General features: G+C 38.1%; 1 protein-coding gene across 43 annotated transcripts in view; it reads left to right on the top strand.

Moving 5' to 3' along the window:
* The window catches only part of UTRN (utrophin), a 478290-nt gene that overhangs the window by 328454 nt on the left and 122498 nt on the right, over window positions 1-27338 (top strand). For all 43 annotated transcript variants that reach the window (XR_011434362.1, XR_011434361.1, XM_070256224.1 and 40 more), the window contains 2 exons: window positions 305-477; window positions 11831-11987. Coding sequence is in view for 41 of the 43 variants with exons in the window: in XM_070256224.1 (XP_070112325.1) it covers window positions 305-477; window positions 11831-11987 (330 nt within the window). In the remaining 2 variants the exon portion in view is untranslated. The remainder of the gene's footprint in view (window positions 1-304; window positions 478-11830; window positions 11988-27338) is intronic.

Below are 27338 nucleotides of genomic sequence, written 5' to 3'. Positions count from 1 at the left end.
TCAACAATTGCTCACTGAGTCTGAAATACTAGTATCTAACTAGTTGATACATGAAATTTAGATTGTAATATTCTATTTTTAAGAACTGGGGCATCAATGTATTGAAGATTTTAAGACAATTATTTTCAATGTAAGAATCGTGGAAACACTTGAATTTATTATCGGTTAACGTGAAATTAACTATTTTGTTTCTAAGAAACTCAGCTGTGGTGTATAAAAAAATTAAGCTCTATGTGGCAATCCCAAGTAATATTGACACTAGTACCTAACATTTGCGTTATCTCTTTGCTTTTTTTCTCTTTAGGACATCCAGGCAGAAATTGATGCCCATAATGACATATTTAAAAGCATTGATGGAAACAGGCAGAAGATGGTAAAAGCTTTGGGAAATTCTGAAGAGGCTACTATGCTTCAGCATCGACTGGATGATATGAACCAGAGATGGAACGACTTAAAAGCAAAATCTGCTAGCATCAGGTCAGAATAGACAATATCAAAATAAAAATAATGGGAGAGGAGGACTTTCGTGCTTTTGTACAACAGAAGGAGAACAGGAAGCCTTACCACCGGGCTACTTCCTCAGAGATCGTTTTAAATTTAAATAGATTTAAATGCAAAGACTATTTCTTTATAGTTTTTGCCTCATTTATGTGCAGTGCCCTCTGCCCACTGTGCCTGACTACTTACAAATTCACATATCATATTTTAAACCTTATAATGCTAATAATAATGTTACCAACACCTGTTCATTATTGAATATTGACCTTGACCAAATGCCACGTTAGAATCTTTACAAACATTATTTAGTACTCAAAAAATCCCAGTAAGGTGAATGGTATACTTTCTTGCATGAGGAAACAGAGGCTTGGTGAACCTAAGGAATTTATCAAGTTTTTGAGCTAACAAGTGCTAAGCAGGATTTGGATCCAGATCTTTTTGACTCTTGGCAATGAAAGTGTTTTGCTTCATTGTACTGTGTGTATGTCCAACCTGATGATGTATTTATAGAAGTTAAATTTCTCTTGTGGGTGCCAAAATGGAAAACTGATGATTCCTGACTGCATTTGGAGAAAGTAAAGTTAATTAAGGATGAATCTGAGGACCAGAATGCTCACTAGGAAAGGACCTTGAAAAAATACTTATTGTGGCAATTATTAGTGTTATTGGGAGTCAAGAATGTTTTGGAATTATCTTTAATAGATGGTGGATAGTACCTAATTGAATATGAGTTTAGAGGAAACTGACTGAGAACCTGTTATTGAGCAAAGATCCCAAAGAGGAATGTTGGTAGGAAGACCTATGTCTTACGCACTTGGGTCAGTTCCTTTCAGAGTTCAGAAATCATACGATGTATAGAAAAATGTACAACTTAAAACCAAATGGCTTGAATTTGACTCTTTGACTTTACTATTTACTTTTTCATCTTGGGCGAGTCACTTGGTCTCTCTGAGCCTTAGTTTTTTCATTTACAAAATCAAAATGTAAATATTTAACCTACATGAGTGTTGTGAAGATTGAGTGGGATAATCTGATAGTTCCTTAATCTATGTAGAGCCCGTCCAATGTAGCATCTAGTTTGTTTTAACATACATAAAGGGGCTCAGTGGATCTACTTCAACTGGTTTCTGGATTTCATAGAACTACTTTGTAGAGAGCAGAAATCTTCAATGATTATTTATTAGGAATGAATTTTTAAAAATGTTTCTTTCTGAAGAGATGTCCTGAAAGGTTTTTATTCTTCTGGAGCTCATGAAAGAAGATTTGTACTTCCTTTTACACTTAAAGAAGGGGGTAATATAGCATGTAAAGATTCTGTTGTAAATTATGTCAACATGAGCCAACTCTTCTTTTGTTAATAGAAAAACTAGGGAATATTGTACAATGAGAGAATATTCTTATAATTATTTACAATTGAATTTTCAATTAGCCAGATCTTGTTGGGTTGCGACTTCTGTTCCCCATAAACATAAATAAAGAAAAAAGATTTAAAATGTTAATACGGTGAAGAACATTCACTTAGGTTCTAGTATACCAGCATCTGGGCTGATGAGCTAAAAGCCACGGGGCTGGCCCTAGTGAAGACTGTGCCTGTGGTGCTGGAATTTCAAGAGTTTGGAGGACGAGTTCTTCGTTTAGGAGAATTTAGTGAAAGCCTACATCATAGGTCGTTCCAAGTGGAAAGCTACAAACAAAAGCAATCTTTGGTCTTTCATGGATGTTATTGCCTAGCCTATCAAGTTCTATTTTTTCCTAACCTAGAAAGAAAGAACTCATAAGCTAAAATTGGAATATTATCTAATAAATCGATTAATGTTATTTTTAGAAGATGGGAGAATGAGCTTTTGCCAGTGGGTTGCTGCATCAAGATAGATCATACATTCCAGTAAAATGTGTTATTAATGTGATAATGAATTAAGATAATTTTTAGCCTCATTACTCACTTCTGGAGATTCAGACATTTATTCAAGCATTTAATAAGTACTTACTTGTATGTGTAAGATATTGCTAATCCTAGATAAGCTATGGCCCCTGCCCCTGGAGGGTTCACAGTTCTGTCCAGGTTAAGGTGGGCCCAGAGGAGGGAGTGGTCACTCTCCCTTCAGAGGGTCATCAAAGGCTTCATAAAAGAGGCGACTCCTAAGCTGAGCCTTGAAAGATGTATAGTTATTCCCCAGATGGACTGGGTGAGGACAGGAGAAGGGCATCTAAGCAAGAGGCTTGAAATAACACTGTGTTTTCACAGAAGTTCAGTTTGGCTGAGAATAAAATTTGCTGTTGGTGTAAAGGAGAAAGATTATGGCTAGAAAAAAGGTGGAGAGAGAGGTAGGACACAAATCATGGAACACTTGTGTTCCCATGCTCTGTTGCATTGGTAATGGAATTTGAAAACTTTTAGGCAACATGCTTAGATTTGAGGTTTGGAAAGATCCCTTCCACCCAACTATGGAGGATGCGTTGGATGAGCACAATTGTGAAGACAGGGAGACCTGCTAAGAGGCCCTTTCAGTATCTAGGAGAGGGAAGAGAGTGAATAGAAACTTAGTTCATGTTGTTGAGGCACTATCCAGAAACAAATACCCAGTAGCCATTGGATGGATGTCTGCTCTTCACTAGAGAGCTATAAAGCAAATAGATAGATGGTGGCATGAGGAGAGTCCAGATAGAGGTGATGGGTAAGCGTTGAGAGTAGGCACGAGGGGAAAAATTAGAAGGCAGCACAGCAAAGAATCCTGGGAAACCCTCATGCATAAGGAATAGGTGAAGGAAGGGGAAGCCAGCAAAGAAACCTGAGAAGTGACTGCCCCTGAGGAGGGAGCAGAACCAGAGGAGAGTGTTGTCAAGAACCAAGGGAGGAGGTAGTTTCAAAAAGGACGTAGTTAAGAGTGTTGGCTGCTTAAAGAAGTGGAGGCAGGGCAGGGCTACAGAGAACAGGAGCAGTTAGAAGGGCTTTGGTGACTTGTGCCTGGACCACTTTTTGGTTGAGGTGCAAGTCTGATTGCAGAGGACTCAAGAGTCAGAATGGGAAGTAAGGAAGTGGAAATAGAACTGAGTCAACAGTCTCCTTTTCTCAAGTAACTCTGCTGTGAAGGGAGGGAGAGAGAGAGAGGACACATTGCTATAACTGTATTATTACACGTCACAGTCTCACGAGTTTATAACAGCTGGAGGGCTGTGTCTGTATCTGTACTGTCTATGCTTTCATATAGATTGGATATGTCTAACTAAAGAAGAGAACGATATAGTCTTCATTTTTCATTTTTAACTTCAAAAACTGGGTGAAATAAATGACATTAACATGTTCATTATTACTTGGGTGATGATGGATGTTAACTAGACTTATTGTGGTCATTTCGCAATATATGTATATATTGAATCATTATGTTGCACACATGAAACTAACATAATATGATATGTCAATTATATCTCAATTAAAAAAAGATAAAATGGTTTATTATTCTCAGTATTGGGCCCTCATCTAGGAAGCATGCCTCAGAGAGAAGCGGTGCAGATAGCATTTAATGGAGTTATGCTCTGGAGTTAGACTGTCGAGCTTCAAAGTCTGGCTTTGTCTCTTAGAACTGTGCCACCGTGGGCAGGTTACTTAGATGATATGTGTTTCCTCATGTGTAAAATGGGGACAATAAGAGTAACTTCCTTCTAGAGTTGTTGTGAATATTTCATTTAATTAGCCTATGTAAAGTGCCTAAAACAGTGCCATGTGGTAAGCATTCAATAATTATTAACTATTATTGTTACTTTCATTGATTACCATTCTTCTTGGCATTAAGTAGTTCAAAAGACATAAAAATTCTCCCTACCCCATCTTTTTCTATCTTAGTCACTAATATCTGGAATTTCTGAGAAAGTCCCCCAACAAATGGTATCCCTCTTTCCTGGCTGGATTCTGAGCAAATATGAAACAAAAAATGTTCAAGAGAAAACTGCAATGTCATGTCAACTACTGACAGAGGCCAGGTTGGAGGGGGTAGCTTAGAGTGAGAACTCAATGGAACCCCAGAGTGAGTCGGAATTACCAGCCGACCCTGGTTAAGGTGGCCTCCGGAGTGGGAAGCCTGCATGAACAATAGAAAGAACTCAGTCTCTGCAGGCCTGTTCTCGAGAGGCAAGAGTGGCTGAGCTAAGCGCATCCAGTTATTCCCCAGATTTACAAATCAGCTTCCTCACTCTCCCTCTACAGGGACTGAGTGAGAAAGGGATGGAGAAGAGGCCAGGAGTGTGCTTAGTGAGAAAAGCCCCCGCCCCCACAAGGAGTCAGGATGGGGAAGTGTTCTCATTAACCAGTATGTACAGATGACCTACCTCCTTCAGTCCCTATTGAAAATGACACCTGTTAAGCACACTGAATTTCTGCTCCTCTCTTCTTTCCTCTCATTCGTTTAAAGCACAGTCTACCCTTACACTGGGTTCTATTGTGACAAATTCTCCTGTATCTTTCATATTTCTGTAAACTCTTCCAGCACGTTTCTTTATAATTGAAAGTTGGCTTTTCCCTTAATTGCCTGCTTTACTTAAAACACTCGTTAAGAGAGTTTAATTTCCCCATTTTCCTCACCTGGCAGCCAGTGGGAATATTCTGAATATTTAATGACTGCTGTGGACACCAAACAATCAGAATGCCAGCCGTAAACTTCCAGGATGGCACCCGCGGGCACACTGGCTGAACAGGAGCCATGCCAGCACGGGCATAAGAGGGAAAGTTGGCAGCCTCTTTGCTATTTCTTAAGCATTTCGTCTCCATCTCTCAATAACTTCTCCTTAGAAGTGATACATCCATCATTCTACCCTCTCACCATCTTATTCCTGCTTCCTCCTGATCTGTAAGACATTCTTCTGCTTTACTCATTGATTTGAGCATCTCGCTTCCCTTTTATTCTCCATCTTTTCCTCAGCTATCATCCTGGTGTCAATATCTGTAGTGATAACTTTTTATATTTTGACTTCCAAATTTCTTTTTACTTTGTCTGTACAGGCCTTTATCTCTATTCTGTTTTGAAGTCCCATAGACCTGACCATACCTAGGACTCAGTTAACGTCCCGTGTCATCCTGGCTTCCCTGAGATGATAATCTCCAGGAGACCAAGGGCAGATTGTTCCCCAGAGCATGCGTTTTATTTTACTACATTCCACCTGGCCGTGTGCATCTGAATGCCACTGATGTTGCCACATTAGTTAGAGAAGAGCTCCCTGCTGTATCAAATCAGAATTGTTTACAACATCATCAATAAATTGACTCTCCTTCACATTAAAGTTTAGGACCATATGAAGAGGGTACCTTCTTTCAGTAGCTTATTATGTCTGAGGACCATCTACCTACTATTATTTAGCCTTATGATTTTATCCTGTATATAGAATACATCTGCAATATTCCAACTGGATTGTTTGAAAGTGCACATCCTCTAATATTTTCAACTCTGAAATTCTTAGCTTTCTTTTTCCTCCTTCTTCCTGAACTCACCCATCTTTCTCCTGATCTTTATTTTCTTAAACCCTTCCTCTTTTCAGACTCTGTCAACCCTTCTACCCAGCTTGGATTCCATCATAAGCCATTTCACTGATATCAGGACCTTGAATTTCTTCTCCCCCTTGAATTTCCTGTCTACTTTTCCAATCTCTGACATCCTGAGACCACACCCTTTCTATCCCCTGCTCTTAATTCTGGCCTTCCTAGTGTTGCACTAGAAAGTGGAAAATGATAACATTTCTTCTACTGTAATTTGACACTTTGTACTTAGAAGTGGTATTGGGATTCTGAATGATTTTCTATTGTTTTCACTACCATGCCTCTTTTTTAAAGATTTGATTCTTCTTCAGCTCCCAAACTTCTCCCAAAGCTCCCTCTCTGCAGGTGGCCTTGCTTCATCTTTCTGAGAAGGCGGCCATCTGATAAATGCCCCTTCAGTGTGTTCTGTATTTCAAATTGTGCTTTAATTGTGCTAAAGTCACTATTGTCATGGCGGGGAGCATCTGCTCTAATTTATCATCATTTTTGGAGAAGAGAATGTCTGCTAAAGATATGGAACATTCCTGTGCCAGACCTACACTAAGTGCTTTGCAGGCATTACCCCTTTTGACCATGGTGTGGTCATTGGAACTACGTAGTGATATGTGGCTCCATGTCTTGGGTTAATATCTTAAATATTATTTTGTAGTCTTTTGGATGACTACAATTCAACTTTTTAAATACTGAAACCCAGGGTGCCAAATATTCTTTTACGATCAGAAAGAATACATGCAATCATATATTTCACTTAGAACAGTGTAAGAGGAGATAGCAAATGCTTTGAAACTTCAGCTAGAACATAGGCTCTTAGAAACTTTGGCAATATTTTTTACTCCCTGGAAAAATGTGAATGGGAAATATACTAATAAATTCAGTAATGTGAATGACATGGCCTAAATTTTTATGTTAAACTTATTTAATTTAGGATTATGTTAATTAAATATCCACTTATCAGCTTAATGATGTTTAATATAGATCCTTATTAACATATGGTTTCAAAGGCCAGTGAAATTGTTAAATCTAATGAAAACAGAGTTCAAAGATAAAATTCTATCTTCCCCCTTTTTTTATGAGCCTCTTAAAGATTCAGGGCACCTTTTAAAAAGCCCTTAGAGAAGATTAACCTTTAACATCATCATTACATCTAATGTGACCACATTTTACAATGTCGTTGACACCACTTTTAACCTTAGGTAGTTGATTTTACTAACCATATTGTAAAACTACTAAAATTTCCTTTTCCCAAGTCTAATAGAGGAAGATTCTGCTGCTCTCTTCTTCCTTTTTTTCCTGTGGTTCAGCACTTTCCGATAGACCTTTCTATGATGATGAAAATGTTCTGTATTAGCACTGTTCACTACAGTGAACATACATGGCATGTTGATCACTTGAAATGTGGCTAGTGCAACTGATGAGCTGAATTTCAGATTTTATTTGTTTTGATTAAGTTAAATTGAAGTTGAAATAGCTACATGTCACTGGTGGCCACCACATTGGAGGCACAGCCTGAATTCGGAGGACTGTGTTTTCTGCTTGTGGGTCTTAATCCCCTTGCTGGGAGTAGGACTAATTCTCTTTAACGTTATTGGTTATTCTTGTACTAATAAAGGTGTTGTTTTTCATTGGAACTCAATTTGTATCCTATAGGTTTTATCATAAAGTAAAGAGAAATTTTATGTGTAGTAAGAATGCCAGATTGGAATTTAATTCTGCACAGTCTTTACATCATAGAGGATAGTATGTCTTTGCTCCTCTTAATTTGAGTCATTATATTCTTTGGTAGACTTACTTTCCAAATGTATCTTTACTTGTCTACAAATATAGCTGGGCAGTTTCTATCTGCCCTCTTCATGCTGCCCATTGTGAAACCAATGTAGTGGAAAGAGCATGGACTTAAGTTTGGGTTCCAAATTCTCGCCATGGCTTCCTTCTCTGAGCCATTAGTACGCTCCTAGAGTTGTTAGGTTTCCTATCTCACAGCATCCGATCTCAGCTTAGTGTCCTATCTCAGATTTACTTGTCCTTCTCCTAACTTGACCCTAGAACTTCCTATTTCTGAAAAGTGTAGTGCCTAATGTCAGAGCAGGTGCTCCATAAATGTTTGTTTTTATTGAATAAATTAAAAACTGTAGTGTTTTATTTTAACAAATGCCCTTCTTTACTCATTCATCCTGTTTCTTCCATTTTGCATATCTGTACACTGGGAGAAGGAGTAAAAACATCAAAAGGTAGAAATTTTTGGTGGTTTAAAATAAGTTCTTTTTTTTGCTACAGCCGTGCGTTGAATAACGATGTTTTGGCCAACAAATGGACCACATATACGACGGTGGTCCCTTAAGATTAGTACCATATAGCCTAGGTGTGTAGTAGGCTATACCACCTGGGTTTGTGTAAGTGCACTGTATGGTGTTCGCACAATGACGAAATTGCCCAGTGTCACATTTCTCAGAATGTATCCCCATTGTTAAGCAACACATGGCTGTGTATTTGAATTATGAAGTACAATTTTTATGGATCTTTACCTTCCAAAAAGTTTTTGCATTATATTTTAAAAAATAACTGATCACTTAAGGGGCTGGCCCCATGGCTGAGCGGTTGGGTTCGCGTGCTCCGCTGCAGGCGGCCCAGTGTTTCATTGGTTCGAATCCTGGGCGTGGACATGGCACTGCTCATCGGGCCACGCTGAGGTGGCATCCCACATGCCACAACTAGAAGGACCATGTCAAATACCCAAAGAAGGCACTGAAGCAGGTGAGAGTTAGGATAATAAATCAATTATCCAAAATGTGAGTGCTCATGGATATGTGTCAGATAAAGAAACGTTGCAGGTGAAGAGTCTGAATACATGATTGATGGCTGGTTAGCTGTAGTCTTGGGGAAATGTAAGCTTTAATATGTTTAGAGTAAAATTGAGAAAGTATAACTACACCAAACACAAATTTTAAGGTTTCTTCTTGCAAAGCATTCAACCCATTGCCCAAGAAAAGGCTTTCATCTTGAAAGATGAAAGAATTAAATTGAAACTAGAACACTGACAGCTACTGCGGAAGCATGCATTTACTTGGGCATATGGTAGTAATCCACTAAACACATAGTTGTAATCTATTGGAGAATAACCAGAACAGATTTTCCAGACAAAGAATCTGCCAGATCAGCTTGCTTTTTACTATGGAGAAAGAAAGATGCAGAGAAGCACATATACCAATGTTATCTTTTTTATTTCAAAGTCCCTTTAGTATCTCTCTTAAAAAAGTATTGCCTTTATCTTTGTAAATAGTTCTTCAGGTGCTGAATGCCGTAAATTTCTATGATGAATTTCAATATTTCTGTGCAGTCAAAAGAGTTAATTGCATTGGGAAAGACATTTGCATCCTCTTCAATACAATGAGCATGTGTAACTGGATTTCAAAGCACTGTAACGTCTGGTTTAGTTATTGATTAAAGAGTTAAACTACAGACATTGAAGATACAGGATCAAATAACCGAAAATAAGAGGTCAGGGTATGTGCATAAGTGTTTGGCACACAGAGACACTCAAGCACTTCTTAATTGACTAAGGACCTCTGATTTTGAGCTGCCTTTTTTTTTTTTTTGCATTTAAAAATGCTGGAAAGAAAGTGCAACAGCTCAGTCAAGTATACTTCTTGCAAAGTGGTTTGTAACTGGCAGAGAGTTTTCAGTTAATATAAATGAAATCATTTAGTTCTGCTCTGTGACAAGTACAATTATTGTTTATCAGGGGTAGGTAATTACATATTTGGCCTAAAATTAATCAATATGAGCACAGAAAAGCTGGTGCTGAAGCAGAATCAGGATCTCATTAAAGCATAATTTTGTAAAGTGAGGTCAATCATGGCACCTGTAGGATGAATAGAAAAGATCGTAAATACAAGGGAATAAAATACATTTTTTTAATCATGTAATTCTGAAAGAATTATAAAATACCTCAAACTTTCTGTGTTTACAAATTATTTATTATTAATTCTTACCTAGCTTTTGTGAATAAGATATAGAATTGTAGAGTTTGAATACTTTGTTTTATATTAAGTGGCTGAAAATAGAACTGTAAATAGATGCAGGACAATTTGTCTTTTGTATGTGACTGAATGCTGGTTCATGGTATTTTAGAGATAAGCAGAACTCCAATTATTTTTTCTTTTAGCCAATAATATTGGCTTAAAGACCATGGTCATTATTGTATGAATTAGAGATAAACTAGATATCAATTACTTATAGTTGTTCTTCTGAAAACACTATGAACTTTTAAACAAAAACTTCATGTTTTTGAATATCTATTGTTGGGAGAACCACATAATATGATCAACAGGGAAATATTTGTTGAATTAACTATAGCAGAGCTATCTGCTTTGAAAGAGGGACTCAAGCAGATCAGACGTCCAAAAAGGAAATCACTGACAGGTCTGAGGGACAGTGGTGAGCTGTGCCGGGTATCACTCAGTAAAGAGCAGATCTCTGGAAGTGGGGATCATGAAGTCAATGTCAAGGTAAGAGTTGTTGTATGAGAGGATATGAAACCTAATCAGTGAGGTTTCTTACATCTGGGCTTGCCCCAAATGAGTCATCTTTTGCCATCATAAGTCTTTAGTCTTTGGAAGCTATTGTGTAACAAGGCTTATGCCTGTCCCTATCAGCCTTGCCCCTCAATCGGAAAGGTCAAGGTAATTCCGGTAATTCCGCTTAAATCCACATTCACAGCCTGTCCACTGGGGTGATGCAGAATTGAGTAAACATTGATTCCTTGAGTCTCTGGAGTTGTTTCTGACTGAGCTAACTTTTCAAATCCAGTCCACGTGCTACGGGCTTGAGACTGGGCAAGCGGGCTTTCTCCAAGGCTCTACCAAGAGCAAACTAGCAAATTTGTGCTTTTATTTGTGTTTCTAGTTTCAAGGGCTTGTGCTCTCATTGGAGTCTTCATCACATAAAAATGTATTTCCTAAGCACGGCTCCCTGATGATGAAGTTCGTAATTTAAGAATCTATAGGTGCTTTTCTGTGCGAAAAACAGAATTATTATGTAAACAAAGCTCTCTCCTGTTGATCAGAGTATAAAGTACTGCAATCCATGGCTTCTGCTCACTTGTTTCCTTTTCACAGTGGACGTTTGTCACTGGACATCAGCCTTAAGCTAAACAGTATTCTGTCCAAGAAGTGCCTTATTGTTTTCCAACTTTTTGAGGTAAATGTTGGTGATGTTCTGCTTTTAGTAATTTCTTTGGTTACAAGAGAAATCAAGGCTAGTAATTTCCTTTCCTAAAAAATTAGCTTTTTTTGGAAAGAAAAATAATATGGGCCTGTTGTAAATACTCAATTAGTATAAGAATTACTGTGTTCTCAGTAGTAACCACATCTGGTATGTATCCTTCTAAACAATTTGTATGCCATGTAATTTCTTCTCTCTATCCCTCTCTTTGTGTATATAGGCGAAATGAGAAGAAAATTTTTGTTTGGCTGTACATATAGACTATACATAAACTATTGAAACTTTGTTTTTATAATTTTACGTTCTAGCATCGACATGCTTCTTGAAGGCCTCGTATTTATGCCTTTGTGGTTTGGAGGTGTACGTTTTAAATTTTGCTAGATATTACCAGTATATCCTCTGAATATTCTACCTTATTCAAAATAACTGTTTCTTACTGAATATATATTTGTGTTTTTTATAAAGAGTGAGTCTCTTTCTTGGACGTGAACATAGTTGGTCATACAGGATTATTAGGCTAAAGGAAAGAACATAATTTTTTGGATGCAATTCAAACTTCTAAATATGGTTGGCATTATCTCTCAACAGGGCCCATTTGGAGGCCAGTGCTGAGAAGTGGAACAGGTTGCTGACATCGTTAGAAGAACTGATCAAATGGCTGAATATGAAAGATGAAGAGCTTAAGAAACAAATGCCCATTGGAGGGGATGTTCCAGCCTTACAGCTCCAATATGATCATTGCAAAGTAAGTTGACCACATATGGTGGGTACCTTTTTTTATTCATTTTGATTTTGGTGAAGTAAATACTTGAAATAAAATTCTAGATAAATAGGTGAGTTGAACCAGTTATCATAGATTTTTTTCCCCCTTGCTTCTAATTGCCTGTATTTAGAAATTTAATTTAGATTGCATGCATTGCTTCCATTTGTTTCAAATTAATTTGTCTCTTCATATTTAACTAAAGGTTTTTAATCAAACATTATAGGCATGTAAAGCATAATATTGCTTTTAGCTGATCAAGAAATTTATCTAACTGTCCAATAGATTTTAAAATATTAATATATTATATTGGGGAACTCTTTTTACTGCAAGTTAACCTTAAATTCAGAAGTCATAGAGTTATAAAGAGTTACAGACTCTCTTGTTTATAATAAATGAAAGTAGAAAAAGGGACTTGTAGTAGTAAGAGAATAAAACAGATTTAAGTCTTAAAACAAATGAAGATAGTATTTAAGCTCATTTTATATGTTTTCTTTTTCTGAATTTAGACTTTTTGAGGTACAATTTTATTCTGCTCAAATTTCTGTCTCTATGCAAATTTATGCTTTTACTCTGATAAGCAGATATGGTGAAATGTTATCAACTGACATGTTAATTCTTAGATCCTTGTATTATTTAAATTCTTTGCCATATTGACTTTCCATTAATTTATTTACTGTTCTTTCATACTCATTTTCTCGTATATTACATATCAGCTCCTTTTATTATATTTTTTTTACTCTTCACATGCATTACCAGTTCTCATTCTAAATCTGCACATTTTAATGTGATGTTGGAATTCTGTTGCCTTTTAAAAAACGACAAACACTAACGTGCATCTTCAAAAGGAAATATCATCTATGTAATAAGTTGCTTCAATCCCAAATGACAAGACCTTGAAATTTATTTTATGTGAACCTTTTTTCAAATTACCATTTTCTCTTTCTGTTTGAAAAGAGAATGTGATAGAGAAATAGCTCTAAGATAAGAAAAAGGAAGACACCTTTGGTGTATGATATACAAAATTATTAATGATAATAATAGAAGATTTAAAATGACTGATTTAAGGAAATCACCTTTCTCTGTGCTTTTCCAACGTTCCCTTCTATTAATGATTCCTATACGCTTTTTGCAGATTCAGATATTAGTGATGAAATAGAATAATACAAAGCTTTCTAACAGGAGTGCTCTGGAAGGTATAAAATCTGCTTGTGACCATGTGCTACTAGTTTTGATTAAAACTGAAACATTAAAGTATGAAATGATTGTCCTATTCTGGCCTTAGCAAATAAAGTGCCTATCAGCGTTTCCAGTAAGTCCTGGCTATCTTCTACCGCTCCCCGCAGCAAGGTCACCCTGTTTGAGGTTGTATTTCAGTGTATTTTAGAGCACTGTGTGCAGTCGCTCTACTTCAACCCTTTAGACCCAGTCATTTAGATAATAAAGGTGGTAGTGATAATGATGTTGCTGATCATGCTGGTTCATTCATTCAGCAAGTCTGTTTCGAGTGCCTAATATGCACCAGGCACTATTCTAGGCACATGAATCAACAATGGACAAAATAAAGTTCTTGCCTGATTCTGAGTCGTGAAAGACAGCACGAAACAAGCAATAAATAGATACTATGTCCCATGGTAATAAGTTCCATTAAAAAATTAAAGCAAGGTGAAGGAGAGAGAGAAGGATGGGAGCGTGTAGGCAGCAGAGGTGGTATTTTATATGGAGAAGGTCAGGAAGGTGCCATAAATGGGGTGATTTGTGAATAGAGACCTGCAGTGAGCGGCAGTAAGTAATGCTGCTCTCTGAGGGAAGAAATCTTAGAGGAAAGAGGAGAGAAAGACAGGCCACAGAGGCTGCAATGTTTTGGGCATATTTCAGGAATACTTTGGATACCAATGTGGGTGAAGCAGTTTAGCCAAATAGAGAGAGAGGTAGGAGATGAGGTCGGTGTCAGGGGTGGGAGGGGGGAGGGAAGATTCAGATTACACAGATCCTTGAAAGTCCTTTGTAAGGGATGTGGCTTTTACTCTGAGTGAGATGGGAAGCCATGGAAGCTTTTAATAATTATAGTGCTGTCATTTATTTACATTATATAATTATTGGTTAAATTATGAAGAATAGAATATAGAGGAGTTCAGGAATGTATCTCAGTAATCCAAGTGGGGGGAGTGGTGACTTGGACAAGGGTATAAGAATGGAGAGTGTGAGAGGTGACCCATTTCTGAATATATTTAGAAAAAACAAACAGGATTTGCTGAAGGATTGGATATGTGGGTTATTGGAGAAAGAGAAGAGTCGTGGCATCAGGAGTCAAAGATTTTTGGACAAAGCAAATGGAAGAATGGAAGTACCTTTCAGAGAGATGGGGAAAGTACTGGATGAGCAGTCCAGGGAGGAAATTCAAGAGTTTGTTTTTTGCCATTTTAAGCTTAAGATGTTTATTACTTGGTTGAATATACAGGTCTTTAATTCAAGGAAAAGTCAGGATTATATCAAAATTATCAGCATATGTATTAGCCATGGAATTGGATGAGATCACTTAGGGAGTCAAGAATTCCAAGACACGAGCCCTGAGGCACCTGCGCTTTAGACGTTGGGAAGATGAGACTGAGAAGGCAGAGCCAAAATAGTTGAGGAGCTGAGAGAGAACAGTCTAGGATACCAAAGGAAGAAAGTGTTTCATGAAGAAAGGTGTAATCACAGATTGAATATTGCTGAGAGGTTAAATAAGGTGAGGTCACATAATTGACCATCTAAAGACAGTCTTGTTGACCTTGACCAGAGTCATTTCAGTGCCGTGGTAGAGTTGGAAATCTAATTGGAGTAGATTCAAGGAAGAATATGAGCAGAAGTATAGAGAACTCTTCAAGGATTTTTACAAGGAGACAGAAATGAGACTGTAGCTGGCAGGAGAATGTGGGGTGGAGTAATGGCTGTATAAAAATGGAGACTAATTCAACGTGTTTTTGTGCTGATGGGAATGATCAAAATAGGAAAAGTCAGTGATCCAGGAGAGAGGGTACCATGTAGGAACAGTGACAGGGCAGGATCCAGTGTACCAGTCGGGTGGTTGGTCTTAGGTTGGAGGGCAAAGAGTTCATCCATTTAACAGAAAGGAATGTCGAATCTCTGGGTAGAGGTGAAGGTAGATTGGTATGTCTGGGTGTGGGAACATACAGATGTTCTCTTTTGATTGCCTCTGTTTTCTCAATGAAATAAGAAGCAAGATTATCAACTGAATACAAGAAGAAGGAAAAAATGTGGAGATTTGAGGAGAGAGGAGGTAGAAATGTAGTCCAGAAGTGGGTGAGTTAATAAACTAGGAATGTATCTCGAGATCACAGGGCAGCACATAGGGACCACTTGAGGTCAGTGCTCTTGAATTTAAAGTAAGAACAACCAAGGTGAATGTTTTTCTTCATCCGTGTTTAGTTACTTCAGGGGAGGTGAGGATTAATTGAAGAGTTGAATGTGGTGGAGAAAGAGAGGGGCAAGGGAGTCATAGAAATACGGGGGAGTTATATTAATGATCGCACGTGGAATTGAAGCTGGGTGAGGGGACATGTGAGGGTATGAGGTGAGGGACAGTAAGAGGGTGTTTGAGGTCGATGAGTTGGACACTTTGGTGGGCTGAGGAATTGTTCTAATTGGGGGGAGGGCACATTCTTTAAAGAAAGCAAATGGTGGTCAGAGAAGGGATACCGGAAATGGAGTTTATGGAGGGGTGCATTTATTGTTAATGACAATGTCTGGTGTCTTTTTGTGCAAGTGAGCTGCACAGGTAGCGTGGAGAACAAGGTACTTACAGGAGAGCAGGTCAAGGAGCTGAGAGGCTGGGGTCACGGAAGGATCCTCTATGTGGATGATAAAATCCCCATGACCGGGAGAAAGAGCCTGATGTCAAGATGATGGTTATAAGAAGAAAGGGTAATCATGGTGTAGATTGGGATCCTAACATAAAAATTATGTTTTCGTGTTCCATTTATTCTTTGAGTCTTAAAACTACTCAAAATACCCTTGGTTAGGGATGGGGGAGAGGAATACTGAAGGGTGGTTGTAGTTTAGCCCTGCTATCTAGATTTCTTGGTGCCTGATTCTAGACTTTTCTCAGGTTACTGTCACTTCTTTATCACAGTTGCCACCACTTAGCGTGTCGTGCATGTACTATGGAGGAATGTTCTTAGCAGTATGTCAGGAGTTTCCATTTAACAGTCTGTACCTCTTAACTTTGTGAATTATATATTAGATGGTTTATATAAATAGCACTGATTGAGTTGCACAGTATGAGGTTGAGTTGTTTCTCATCTCACTGTTCCATCCTTACTGGAAATAATCCTTTGTAGAGGTTTATGTTGATTCTAGATTCTAGAATATGCTACCTTATTGTGTTGTATCATAGTCTGCCTTTCAGTTTATCCAAAACTACAGGCTTTCTTAATATGACATATTATTAATGTTTTGACAAAAGCTTTATGTTTAACTCAGAGAGCTAAGCAGACTAAGATGCTAGAGGAGATCAATTATGGAATAGATTTCAGAGTCAAGTCTGTGAAGAGGTGTATTGGTCTGCTAGGGCTGCCATAACAAAGCACCGTAGATTGGGTGGCTTATACAGTGGACATTTATTTCTCACAATTCTGGAGGATAGACATCTGGGATCAAGGTCTCGGCAGGGTTGGTTTCTTCTGAGGCCTCTCTCCTTGGCTGCCACCTTCTCCTTGTTTCTTCACATGGTCTTCTCTCTGTGGGTATGTGTGTCTTAAATCTGCTTAAAATACCCTCTTCTTACGAGGACACCAGTCATATTAGATTAGGGCCCACCCTAATAACCTCATTTCAACTTAATTCTCTCTTTAATAAAGAGATAAAGATGCTGTCTCCAAATACAGTCACATTCTGTTGAAAACAACCTTCTTCCCCAAGTGCTAAGATTATTACATATTCATATAAATGATGACAGTTCATATAAATTATTCATATAAATTCATATAAATTATTACAATCAGGGTAAATTGCTATGCATTGGTACAATAGGGCAATATTTAGAGATGTGACACCTACCTCTGATAATAGTTACTTTTCTTGCTAGACTTCCCCAGCCACCATCATTGAATACTCTAGTTGTAGTTGAACCTCAGTCTTGCCAGTGTTCTAACCTAAACATAATTCTCTAATTTATCCTCAGTCTTTTCTTAAAATCGAAATCTTTAATAAGTGTAAATATGCTTACTCTGTTTCAGGGCAGCTTTTTCTTTCCTGTGTCCTTGGAGATATCTTTTACCCTGCCTTGAGATTCTTCTTATCAGGGGAAATCTTTAGTGTGTGTATATACAACTTAGAAGTATCAATTATTAGAGCTGAAAGGGACACAAGAAGTAATTTACTCCAATCTCCTTATTTATGGTGGGAAGAAAATGAGAGGCACAGTGTGGTTTAATGAAATCTGAGTTTTCATCCCTTCTTCCCTCCCTCACTTCCCACAAATACTTATCCTTTACCTACAATGTGTCTGGCAATTTCTAAGACTCCAGAGAGACACTGGTACATAAAACAGACACAGCCCCTGTCTGCATGGAGCTTTCAGTCCTAAGAGAGCCTCCTGTGTTTGCCCTTCTCAAACTTACAGTTCCTGTTTTTTCTCTGTGCTCCGAGAAATCATTTCCAGCAAAGTTTGTGGCTGAGCTGTGAATGCACGTTGATGTCCCAGATCTCTGGTTGTCTGCCTCACCGTTTCTCTAACCCCCAACGTTGGTCCCTTGGTTATAACTCAAGGATGCTTTCAGTTCATGTGCACGTTTATTTCCAATCTTTTTTCTTTAAGAGATTATAGAACTCTTTTCAATTATAACATGATGTAGCTTTAAACAGAACATAAAATAATTTTAAACTAATTGTTTCACAGACAATTTCAGCATTAAATTTAGATGCCTTTTCTTTTAGGTTTATCTATTATTATAAACTCTATAATTTTTTTCTGACTTCTTGCCATTTTAGGTCTTTAATTGTCATAATAAAGTTTAAAAAAATCTTTTTAACGTCAAAGAACATTGCCTTGCAGCTTAAAAGTACAGAGTTAGAATCAATCAAAATCAACCCTTAAATGGCTTGATACTTCTATTGGGCAAGATATTTTATCCCCTAAAATTTCCCTGTAGAAAGAGAGGGACCTTGTATTTGATTTCTAACTCATTCTCTCATCTTACAGGTAGCTGCTGAATTACTTTATTTTGAACAACACAGTACTATTTAGGGAAGTTAAATTAATTTGACATAGCCTCTCATTGCTCAATTCAAACATCTGGAGATTACCGGATGAAATTCTTTTTAATAGGAGACAAAGACATTTAACACTGAATTATTCTCATAAGTGTAAGTCTTGAATGTCTTTGTGCACAAGTCTTTTAAAGATCAATTTAAAAAGCGGTACCATATGCCCTTCTGTTGTGGACAAGACAATTACCCATCCACAAGATGCATCTGAAAGCCACCTGTGCCGATGTCACATGAATAGCACTCAAATTTTACATTAAAGTTTCCGGTGACATCATCATATGAGAAGTAAAAAGCGAAGTTCTGTCTCAATACCTTAGGTCCATGTGGTCTACTGCATGCTAGAAAACCAGTAAGTGACTGAAAAGTTGCTTCCAGAGGAGTAAACTCTGATGTCAAAGAGTTATGTGAAGAATTTGAATAAAATAATTATAAGTAGACATCTGACTAACTATATCCTCGGAAGTTTATGTATTGAAAGTGACTGAAAACCTTGTTTTGGCTCTTCTCGTTTGGATAGCGGTGTGTTGTTCTCTCTCTGAGGCACCTTCTGTTAGGCCTTTCTATATAAGTTAATTGAACTTAGCACATGGGCTGAACAACCCGGTTTCAATTCCCACCTCCTCCGCTCATTCGCTCTATGATCTAGACTCTGGGGCATATTGTCCAGTCTCTACAGTCCTGTTTCTGACCGTCAGTGTATATAGTAAGTGCTCAATAAACAATAGCTGTTGGAGTTATTCTTTAAACCAGGACTTATAGTTTCCAGTATATTTTTAATTTTAGTTGCTCCATGTCTGCATTTTGTATTTTTCTTTAGATTGATTATGTTTGGACACTATAAGTTTTGATATCATAACTTAGATTTATTAGTTTAGTCTGTTGGTGGCTTAAAAGATAACTTAGACTATTCAGGAAATGGGATGAAGTCACTGAAACAGTGTTTTTGAGAATTTGTGTAGGATAAGCTATGAGTCTGGAGACTGGAAGATGATTTATTTCTTGTTCTTAATAAAAGAAAAACAGCTTATTGTGGAAAGGCCAAGCCCATGAGACATAGCTGCATACACTGACTTTAGTTAACTTATCAAAGGTTAATAGGCAAATTTTAGATGTTTAACCAGGAATCGAATTACCTTTAAAAGCAGTATTTGAATGTTACCATAATTTATAAGTAAAGGAACACAATTAATATACATTATTTTACAGTTGTATTTGGGTGACTTTATCCTGGGTTCAGTCTGTTTTCATTGTCCAGATGACTATGGTGAGAGACTTTGGTGTCTCAGATTGATGTGTGCAGTCACCTCAATACATAGGGGTTGGTTTATGGGAACGCGTGTATTCTCAGTCTTCTGATTCCCATGTACATTTCCATATTCTAGTCTTTTGTGTGTGCATCAATGATTTGATGGCACTTTTCATAACCATTCTTTGATAATGGCAGTGCCAATCACTTCATCATCCATCCATCCATCCATCCACTGACAATATTCACTGAATGCCTTAGGTGCTGAAATTGATGCTAAATATACAAAGGACAATAGGCATCTAGTGAGTCATGCCTCTGCTCTTCAGTGACATATTTTAATAATTCCTATACCTGAATGCTCTGTGCTTATGGCTGTCTCCAGAAGGAATATTATACATGTAGATGTTTAGGTGATGGCCCTGAGACTTCCAGTTAGAATTATAACTGTAAGGTTATTCAGAGCATCTTGTCTGCTCAGACGTCTAGCAATTATAGATAAAGTGTCAAAAAACAGAAAACAAAATATTGCAAAGTTGGGCTCGAAAATACAACATTCTATAGACCAGAAACAAAGCAGAAAAGAAAAGTAGTGAGTAGGGTTGATGCCGCTGGAAAAATGTCGAAATCCTAGGTGATGAGCAAGCAGAAAGCCCCATAGCAAAGTCTCTGCTCAAAATATTGCACATGGGAATGAGTGAGTCACAGATTGGCATCTTTTCCTTCTGTAATGTAAATGTCTCAGGAACTGATATTAAGAAACATCGATGTGTTTTGGACCCTTAATTAAATGCCCATACTTTCTTGGATGTTTTAACCAGTGACTCAGAACATTATAGGTTTTCAGCAACAACAGTAAAAATACTTTGTTCAGTGCTTTAACAACACATACACATAGGCAGACTCATTAAATAATAACAATAATAATAAGTCAAAGGGCCCTGCTGGTGAAGTGTTTGGCGTGGAGCCTGGACTACAGTAAACACTCCGTAAACTGTGCTGGCATCTCCTGTAATAGCTGAGAATCTGTCTTGATAGTTTTGATCATTTTCATTTTGTTTAAGACTGTCTAGGCTCAGTGAGTTGTTTTAATTAAATAAAAGCATATTAAAACCCGCTATTTACCATTGAATACAGCCCAGCCGAACTCACCCTCCATTGCTGTCCAGGGTTATCCTGTTAAACTAGGACAGAGGTTGCTTTCCAGTCTTTACAAGTATCAGTTTGTAAACAACATAATCATATTGTTTTTTCTTCTCTAGGTACATATTTAATCCCTTCAAATGTCAAAATAAATTACTGCTTTAAAATATATAGTGTTTTTAATGATTGTTTTAGACTAAATGGGTAAAGTTAAATTTTCCCATCTAATGATTTAAATTTTTAGTATAATTTTTAAAGTTTCATAGAAAGTGAGGTCACTTATATGCAGCTTCATTTTCAAGACCCTGTGGCCGAGTGGTTAAGTTCGCGCACTCTGCTGCAGGCGGCCCAGTGTTTTGTCGGTTCGAATCCTGGGCGCGGACATGGCACTGCTCATCAAACCACACTGAGGTGGCGTCCCACGTGCCACAACTAGAAGGACCCACAACTAAGAATAGACAACTGTGTACCAGGGGGCTTTGGGGAGAAAAAGGAAAAAATAACATCTTTAAAAAAAAGAAACAAGAATATGAGATTATCATTCTATCAACAATTACTTAGAAAGCACTTACAGTGCATGTAGTGTTTATTTGTAATATTACGAAGTTACTTCAGTCAAACACTTGAAGATTGGATTAAACTGCAGATGCAGTTTTTGCTGTTCAATTTGCACTTCGTTTCCATAACAATGTAAATATTAAGTTCTGTCTATGTCGGGCAGTTATCAGAACTGTAACACCCTTTCTCCAGTAAAATGCATGTTTGATTTTAGAAAAGGAAATCACCAAGAATAATTGAAAGTGTCTGATTCTGGAATAATTTCTTGTAGGTTTGTCCATTCCTTCACGGCTACTCTGCCCTGTGCCTTTTGCTCAAGCTCCCCTCCGGTCTTTGCTGCTCGTATTGCCTTCCTTCCTATCAAATGCACGGCGCTCTAAGGTCTGTTAGTAGAGCTGTTCCCTGTGTGCAGACCTGAAGTGGCAGCTCTCTAATGAGCCCACACCTCCCTGCCACACTCCATTTAATTGTCTGCAGGGGAACTTGTCTCCTAAACCTGACAAGTGTAAGTGGAACCTCACAAGGACCATAGAATATCCAAGTTTAGAGGGAGAGGCAGGACAGCCTAATAGCTGTCACTCTCTGCCGGTGAAATTAAGAGTGGACAACAGATGGAGGCAAGAAACAGAGGTCTGTAAAACCAAGCGTTTGCAGTCTGCCCCTTTATCAACCCATTCGTAATCAACAGCCGCTGGGCACATTTAGCCCAGAGACAATTTCATCTATGCAAGAGTTCATTTATGAATCAGGACACTTTTGTGTTGCACCTGATGTTTGCCACATACTTTGCTAGGTCCTGGGCATGTATCAGTTCATAGATGTTTTTGCTGTCACAGATTTCACCATCTAGTGGCTGAGACAGGCTGCAAAACAAGTATTGATGGTAGATATCCAAAGCACTGTAACGTGAGATGAACACGTGGCCAGGGAGGCAGCGATGAAGCATGATTCTGTCCTTGGGAAGATTGGGTACGGCTCCACAGAGCAAGGAGCCTTTGAGCTAGAGAGAGACCTTGGAAGAAGAATTCACTAGAGAATGTTATCGAAACTCCTGGAGGGAAGATTCCTCCGAATTAGCCGTGGCATGACTTGGAGGAGGCAACAGAGCAAGACGTGTTGCTTACCTCCTTTTTTGATTATACTTAGAATAAGGCTGAAAGAGGAAGAAAAGACAAGTTCAGCACCTAGTACGATGCCTGACAAGAGCAGACACCGACTGTATTTGCTGAATGAGGGACTACATTTGTGTGTGCCTGTAATTTAAACAGCGTAGGGAAGAATGCTGTTTTATTACTGTGAGAAGCTGGAGGGTTCCTGTCTTCGTTTTAGCGTTCATACTTAGTATTCTGATTCAAGCATCATTTTTTATGTCAATGGGGTGGAACCAGAATGAATTTATATATTAAATGTTCATTTAGGGACGTTAACCAAAACTTTTAATGCACTACGAAGGACATTTTTTCTTTTTATTTCATCTCCATACCAGTGAAAAATAAGCCTGTTTTCTTTCCCTTTTTTTCACGTAATTTTATTAGTGCTTCAAATTTAATGACTTTTCTGCCCTTTTTTGCTGTCATAGTGTAATGTCTTCAGAAACGTATATGCTGATTTAGCTTTGGATGGAAGCAAGTTGGGGAAAAAAGGAAATTACATTCTAACAGATTCTTCTTATGTTTGTATCATTTATTTTTGCTGCTGCTTTCTCCAATAAGCAGTGAAGTGCTGTTTTGAAACCAAGAGCTCAGGAAGCCGCTGTACCAGCAATGCTTCTGTGTGTTCTAGGTGAGATGCCTTGAGTCTAGGGCCGGTTTCGTGGCTGTGTCCTGTGCCATCAGGATCACACGGGGCTCGCTCTTGGGAGGACCATGCACCTGGTTTAATGCTCTGCTGCTGCCACCTTGAAATTCTTAGTGCAACTTGGACAAGGGGCCCTGCAGTTTCACTTTGCACAGGGCTCTGCAAATTTTATAGCCAGACCTACCTGCATCAAGAAGAGAAACATTAATGTATAGATTTTGTCATACATAAAATAACATTTTTACGATAATGAAAGCCTCTTAAAACTTACTTAACATCCTCTTTCTCCTGAAGTGAGTAAGCCGTCCTCTCTCACTGCATGCCCCTCGTTGTGACTTGTCATGTCTCTGTTTGTTAGTGCTGGCTGGGTTGTGACCAGTGCTCCAGCTTTGGTCCTGCCTTTCCTGTCAGCTCACCAGCTTCCTCTGCTCTGTCTTTTTATTTGCCTTCTAGAACACCGCTCTGTCCTGGATATTTTCCCACCTCACTGGGAGCTCTTTCTCAGACTTCTTTGCTGGCTCCCCCTTTCCTCAGCCTCCTAAACGTAGGGTATACCAGGGGTCATGCTGTGCCCACATCTTTATCATCATTCCTGCCTGGACTCATCTGGTCTCCTGGTTTTACCTGCCATTTGTATGCCAACCACTCCCAAATTTATATCTGTTTACATGTCATCTCTACTCAGGAATCTAATAGACATCTCAAGCTTAATATGTCCAAACTGAATTCCTGAACTTGCCCTGCAAACTTGCTTACCCAGTCTTTCCCTTTTCAACTGATAGAACCTTATTCCAGTTGCTTAGGTAAAACATAATAGTCACCTTCAATCTTGTCTTTCTCTAATATTCAGTCTGTTGGGAAATCTTTTGGTTCTATGTTCAAAATATAGACTCTGAATCTAGTTACCTCTTACCAGGTGTTAGGAGATAGAATTATCAGCCTGTTATTCTCAGCCCAGCAGCCAGAAGACTCCTCTTCCAATAAACCAAAACTTTGTAGTAACTTTCTATGTAATTCAGAATAAAAGCCACAGTCCTTAGAATGGCCTACATGACCCTACCTGTTGTGACCTACCTCTCACTCAGACCTTGCTTACCTGATTCTTACTATTTTCTATCTTAAACACTGGTTTCAGCCACGCTGATCCCTTGCTGTGCCTTCAGTCACAGCGCCATGATTCTTCTATGCCTAGAATGCTCTTTCCCTGGTGTCCACATGGTTATCCCAATTGCTTTCAAGCCTTTGCTCTATGGCATCTTCCCAATGAAGCCTACCCAGACTTCTCTACTTGAATTGCAACCCCCTTCCCATCATTCCTAATTTCTCTCACCTGTACTACTTTTTCCTTTTTCCACAGCGTTTATCATCTTCTAACATATTTACTTATTTGTTTTCTATTGTCTCTTTGGCTATACCAGGCACTCTAGATGCTCAATGAATATTTGTTGAATGTTGAATGAATAAAATATACCTGAAGGTAACACATCCTTTGATATGAATGTTCCTTTTTTCTCTTTCTCTCTCTATAAACCCTTTTTACTTGTTCAGGTTTGAAAGAATATTACGTTTTAAAAATATTTCTACTTTAGATAGCTGAATCTTCAATAAAGCTAATAGCTGACTTAGAAATGTAAGCAACAACCTTTTCTCAAGAGCTAGAATAATTTCAATTACAGGACATACTTAAAGTTGTAAGAAAATTAATCAACGTCATTGTATTTTATGCCTTAATATTGGAGTCAGTTAAGAGGTTCCCCTTTTTCTGTCTTAATACTGCTTGGATTATTCAAGTTGAGTTGAAAAATTTTTGAGTTAAGGGGAAAAGAATAGACATATCTTTGTTGAGATAACTTTTAAAATGTAACATTATTTTACTCTTGTGTGCAGAGTACTGCCAGATTCTCCCAGTATTTATGGTTCTCTCTTGTGTAGAAATTTGACACCTTGAAAGCTAGATGAGTTGAGATTTGTAACAAACATAGGGAGTAGCTTAACCATATGGAGTCTTTCATACAGTAACTATATTGTCATGTTTGACATTTTCCAAGTAAATCTAGCTTTAGAGAGGCCCTTGATGTGAAATATGATGGGAAAGTTTAATGATTGCTAGAAATATGAAAAGTATACTTCTAAAACACATATGCAATTCTTAATAATGCTGTTCTTTAAAAGTACTAATTTGTTCAATGGTAAAAGAACTTTATTCCATTTGGCATTTCTTTCTTAAAAGCATAATTTTTAATTATGTGAAAATAATATCATATTATAGAGTTTGTAAAATAAAGAACAAAAAATTGGCCATACTTTTACCACTGTAACGTAACCATTTCGTTTTGCATTATTTCCTTTTCCATATTCACCTTTTATGCAGTTTTAATAGGGCACACAGTTTTTATCCTGCCTTTTTCACTTAGATAGATGTCATGCCTATTTTTTCACATTGCTGTGTAGTCATTATCACAATCATTTTTCAAGGTTACATAATGGTCCCTAGTGTAGGTGTACTGTAATGAACCTAAATATTTTCCAGGTGTTAGATATTTAAGTTGCTTTCAATTTTTTAAAATCATGAATAATGTTATAATGAAAACTTTTGTGTTTGTAGCTTTCTCTGGATCATTTTCTTAGGATATATGCCCAAAGGTGAGATTGCTTCACACAATATGAGCGTAGAAATGACTCTTGATCAATTGCCAACCTATTTTCCCAAATGATTGAACAATTTTCAGCCTCCAGCAGCATATGAAAGTGAAGTTTCACTGTACCCTTGCCTGTGATTTCTCATCTTTGTCCCTCTGTCCTGTGAATCTTGTATTGTTAGCATTACAATGCTGGTTTTCCACAGCAGTATGGAAATTTAGAAAGCGGCTTTATGATATCGCACATCTGACTCAAGTTTGTCTCCCAGAGAAGGAAGAGAGCTGGTTGGATGTGTTTGACTTAATTGTGCCTAGAAGGATAGGGAAAAAGTGGTCCATTGTTTGTTGGACTGATCAGTTGAAGAAATTTGGTGTTTATGTCCAATTGGCATGTGTTATATAACCTGGCTAAGTACTTTTTACCACCACAGAGCTTTACTTTGCTGTTTTATTCTGGAAAAATTGGCTCCTAAAAGGCACTACTTTTATTTATTTGCTTTTTGAAAATCTAAAGTGACATAAGAGGCTAGCAACACAGTTTTTATGCTTACAGACATTTTGGCTTAATCTTGTAGGATCACATAATTCCGTTTTTCTCATAATTAAAGAGTTCATCCCTAAAGAGTTAAATTCAGTTGTTCCTGCTACTAGAGCATTGGGTACTGGTATTGGTCATCCAAAGGTGTAGATAAAACAGCTAGAACTTTCCTCCATGAGTAACAGTGAATAGAGGCTGAGGAAAGAAATTTGGTCTCGGAAAAGCCAAGAATGATGGTAAGAATTTAGATTAGCATCATTTTTTTTTAAAGATTTTATTTTTTTCCTTTTCTCCCCAAAGCCCCCCCAGTACATAGTTGTATATTCTTCGTTGTGGGTCCTTCTAGTTGTGGCATGTGGGATGCTGCCTCAGCGTGGTTTGATGAGCAGTGCCATGTCCGCGCCCAGGATTCGAACCAACGAAACACTGGGCCGCCTGCAGCGGAGCGCGCGAACTTAACCACTCGGCCACGGGGCCAGCCCCATAGATTAGCATCACTTTAATAGTAACTAGTTATTCTACAGCACTGAAGATTTTAAAACTATGTTCACATTCACCATCTCACCTGTGAAGTTAGTAGAATGAGAGATTTTGTTATTAACATGCAGAGAAGTTCCGTGTAACCCAAGGGTTCATGGTGGGTAAGTCTGTCCGTATGTAGTGTGCACTGGATAAAACACAAGACTTCTGGCTGCAAATCTCTGTCTGGTTTTACTACACCACAAAACAGTTTTTTCAACATCTCCTTACTCTTTCATATCCGGGTTCACTGAGTTTCCACTCTACCCTCTGGGGCATAGATGGAGCCTTCAGAGAGGGCTCAGTCTGCTGTAGGAGTCAGGTCTGCAACAAGGCCAGGATAGACACGTGTGGTGAATGCTCCAGCAAAACAGATGCCAAGAGCTGAGAGGTGCAGAGCGGGGAGGGCTGGCTCTGCCAGGAAGCCAGGTGATGTTTGCACTAATGGTGAGGGTGGTGTTGGAGCTGAGTCCCTAAAGGGTCAGGAAGGATGACCCTTGTGAGCCACTTTGACCGGTGAGAGTCAGTGAGATTGATAAGAAAGCACACAGATACTGTGTCCTGAGAAGTGACTTTTACTGTGAATGGCTGTAAGAAGATGACTACTTCCCTTGTCTGCTGTG

This window comes from Equus caballus, chromosome 31, assembly GCF_041296265.1.
Source record: "Equus caballus isolate H_3958 breed thoroughbred chromosome 31, TB-T2T, whole genome shotgun sequence".
Classification (NCBI taxonomy): domain Eukaryota; kingdom Metazoa; phylum Chordata; class Mammalia; order Perissodactyla; family Equidae; genus Equus; species Equus caballus.
This window is presented reverse-complemented; position numbering and strand designations above follow the sequence as displayed.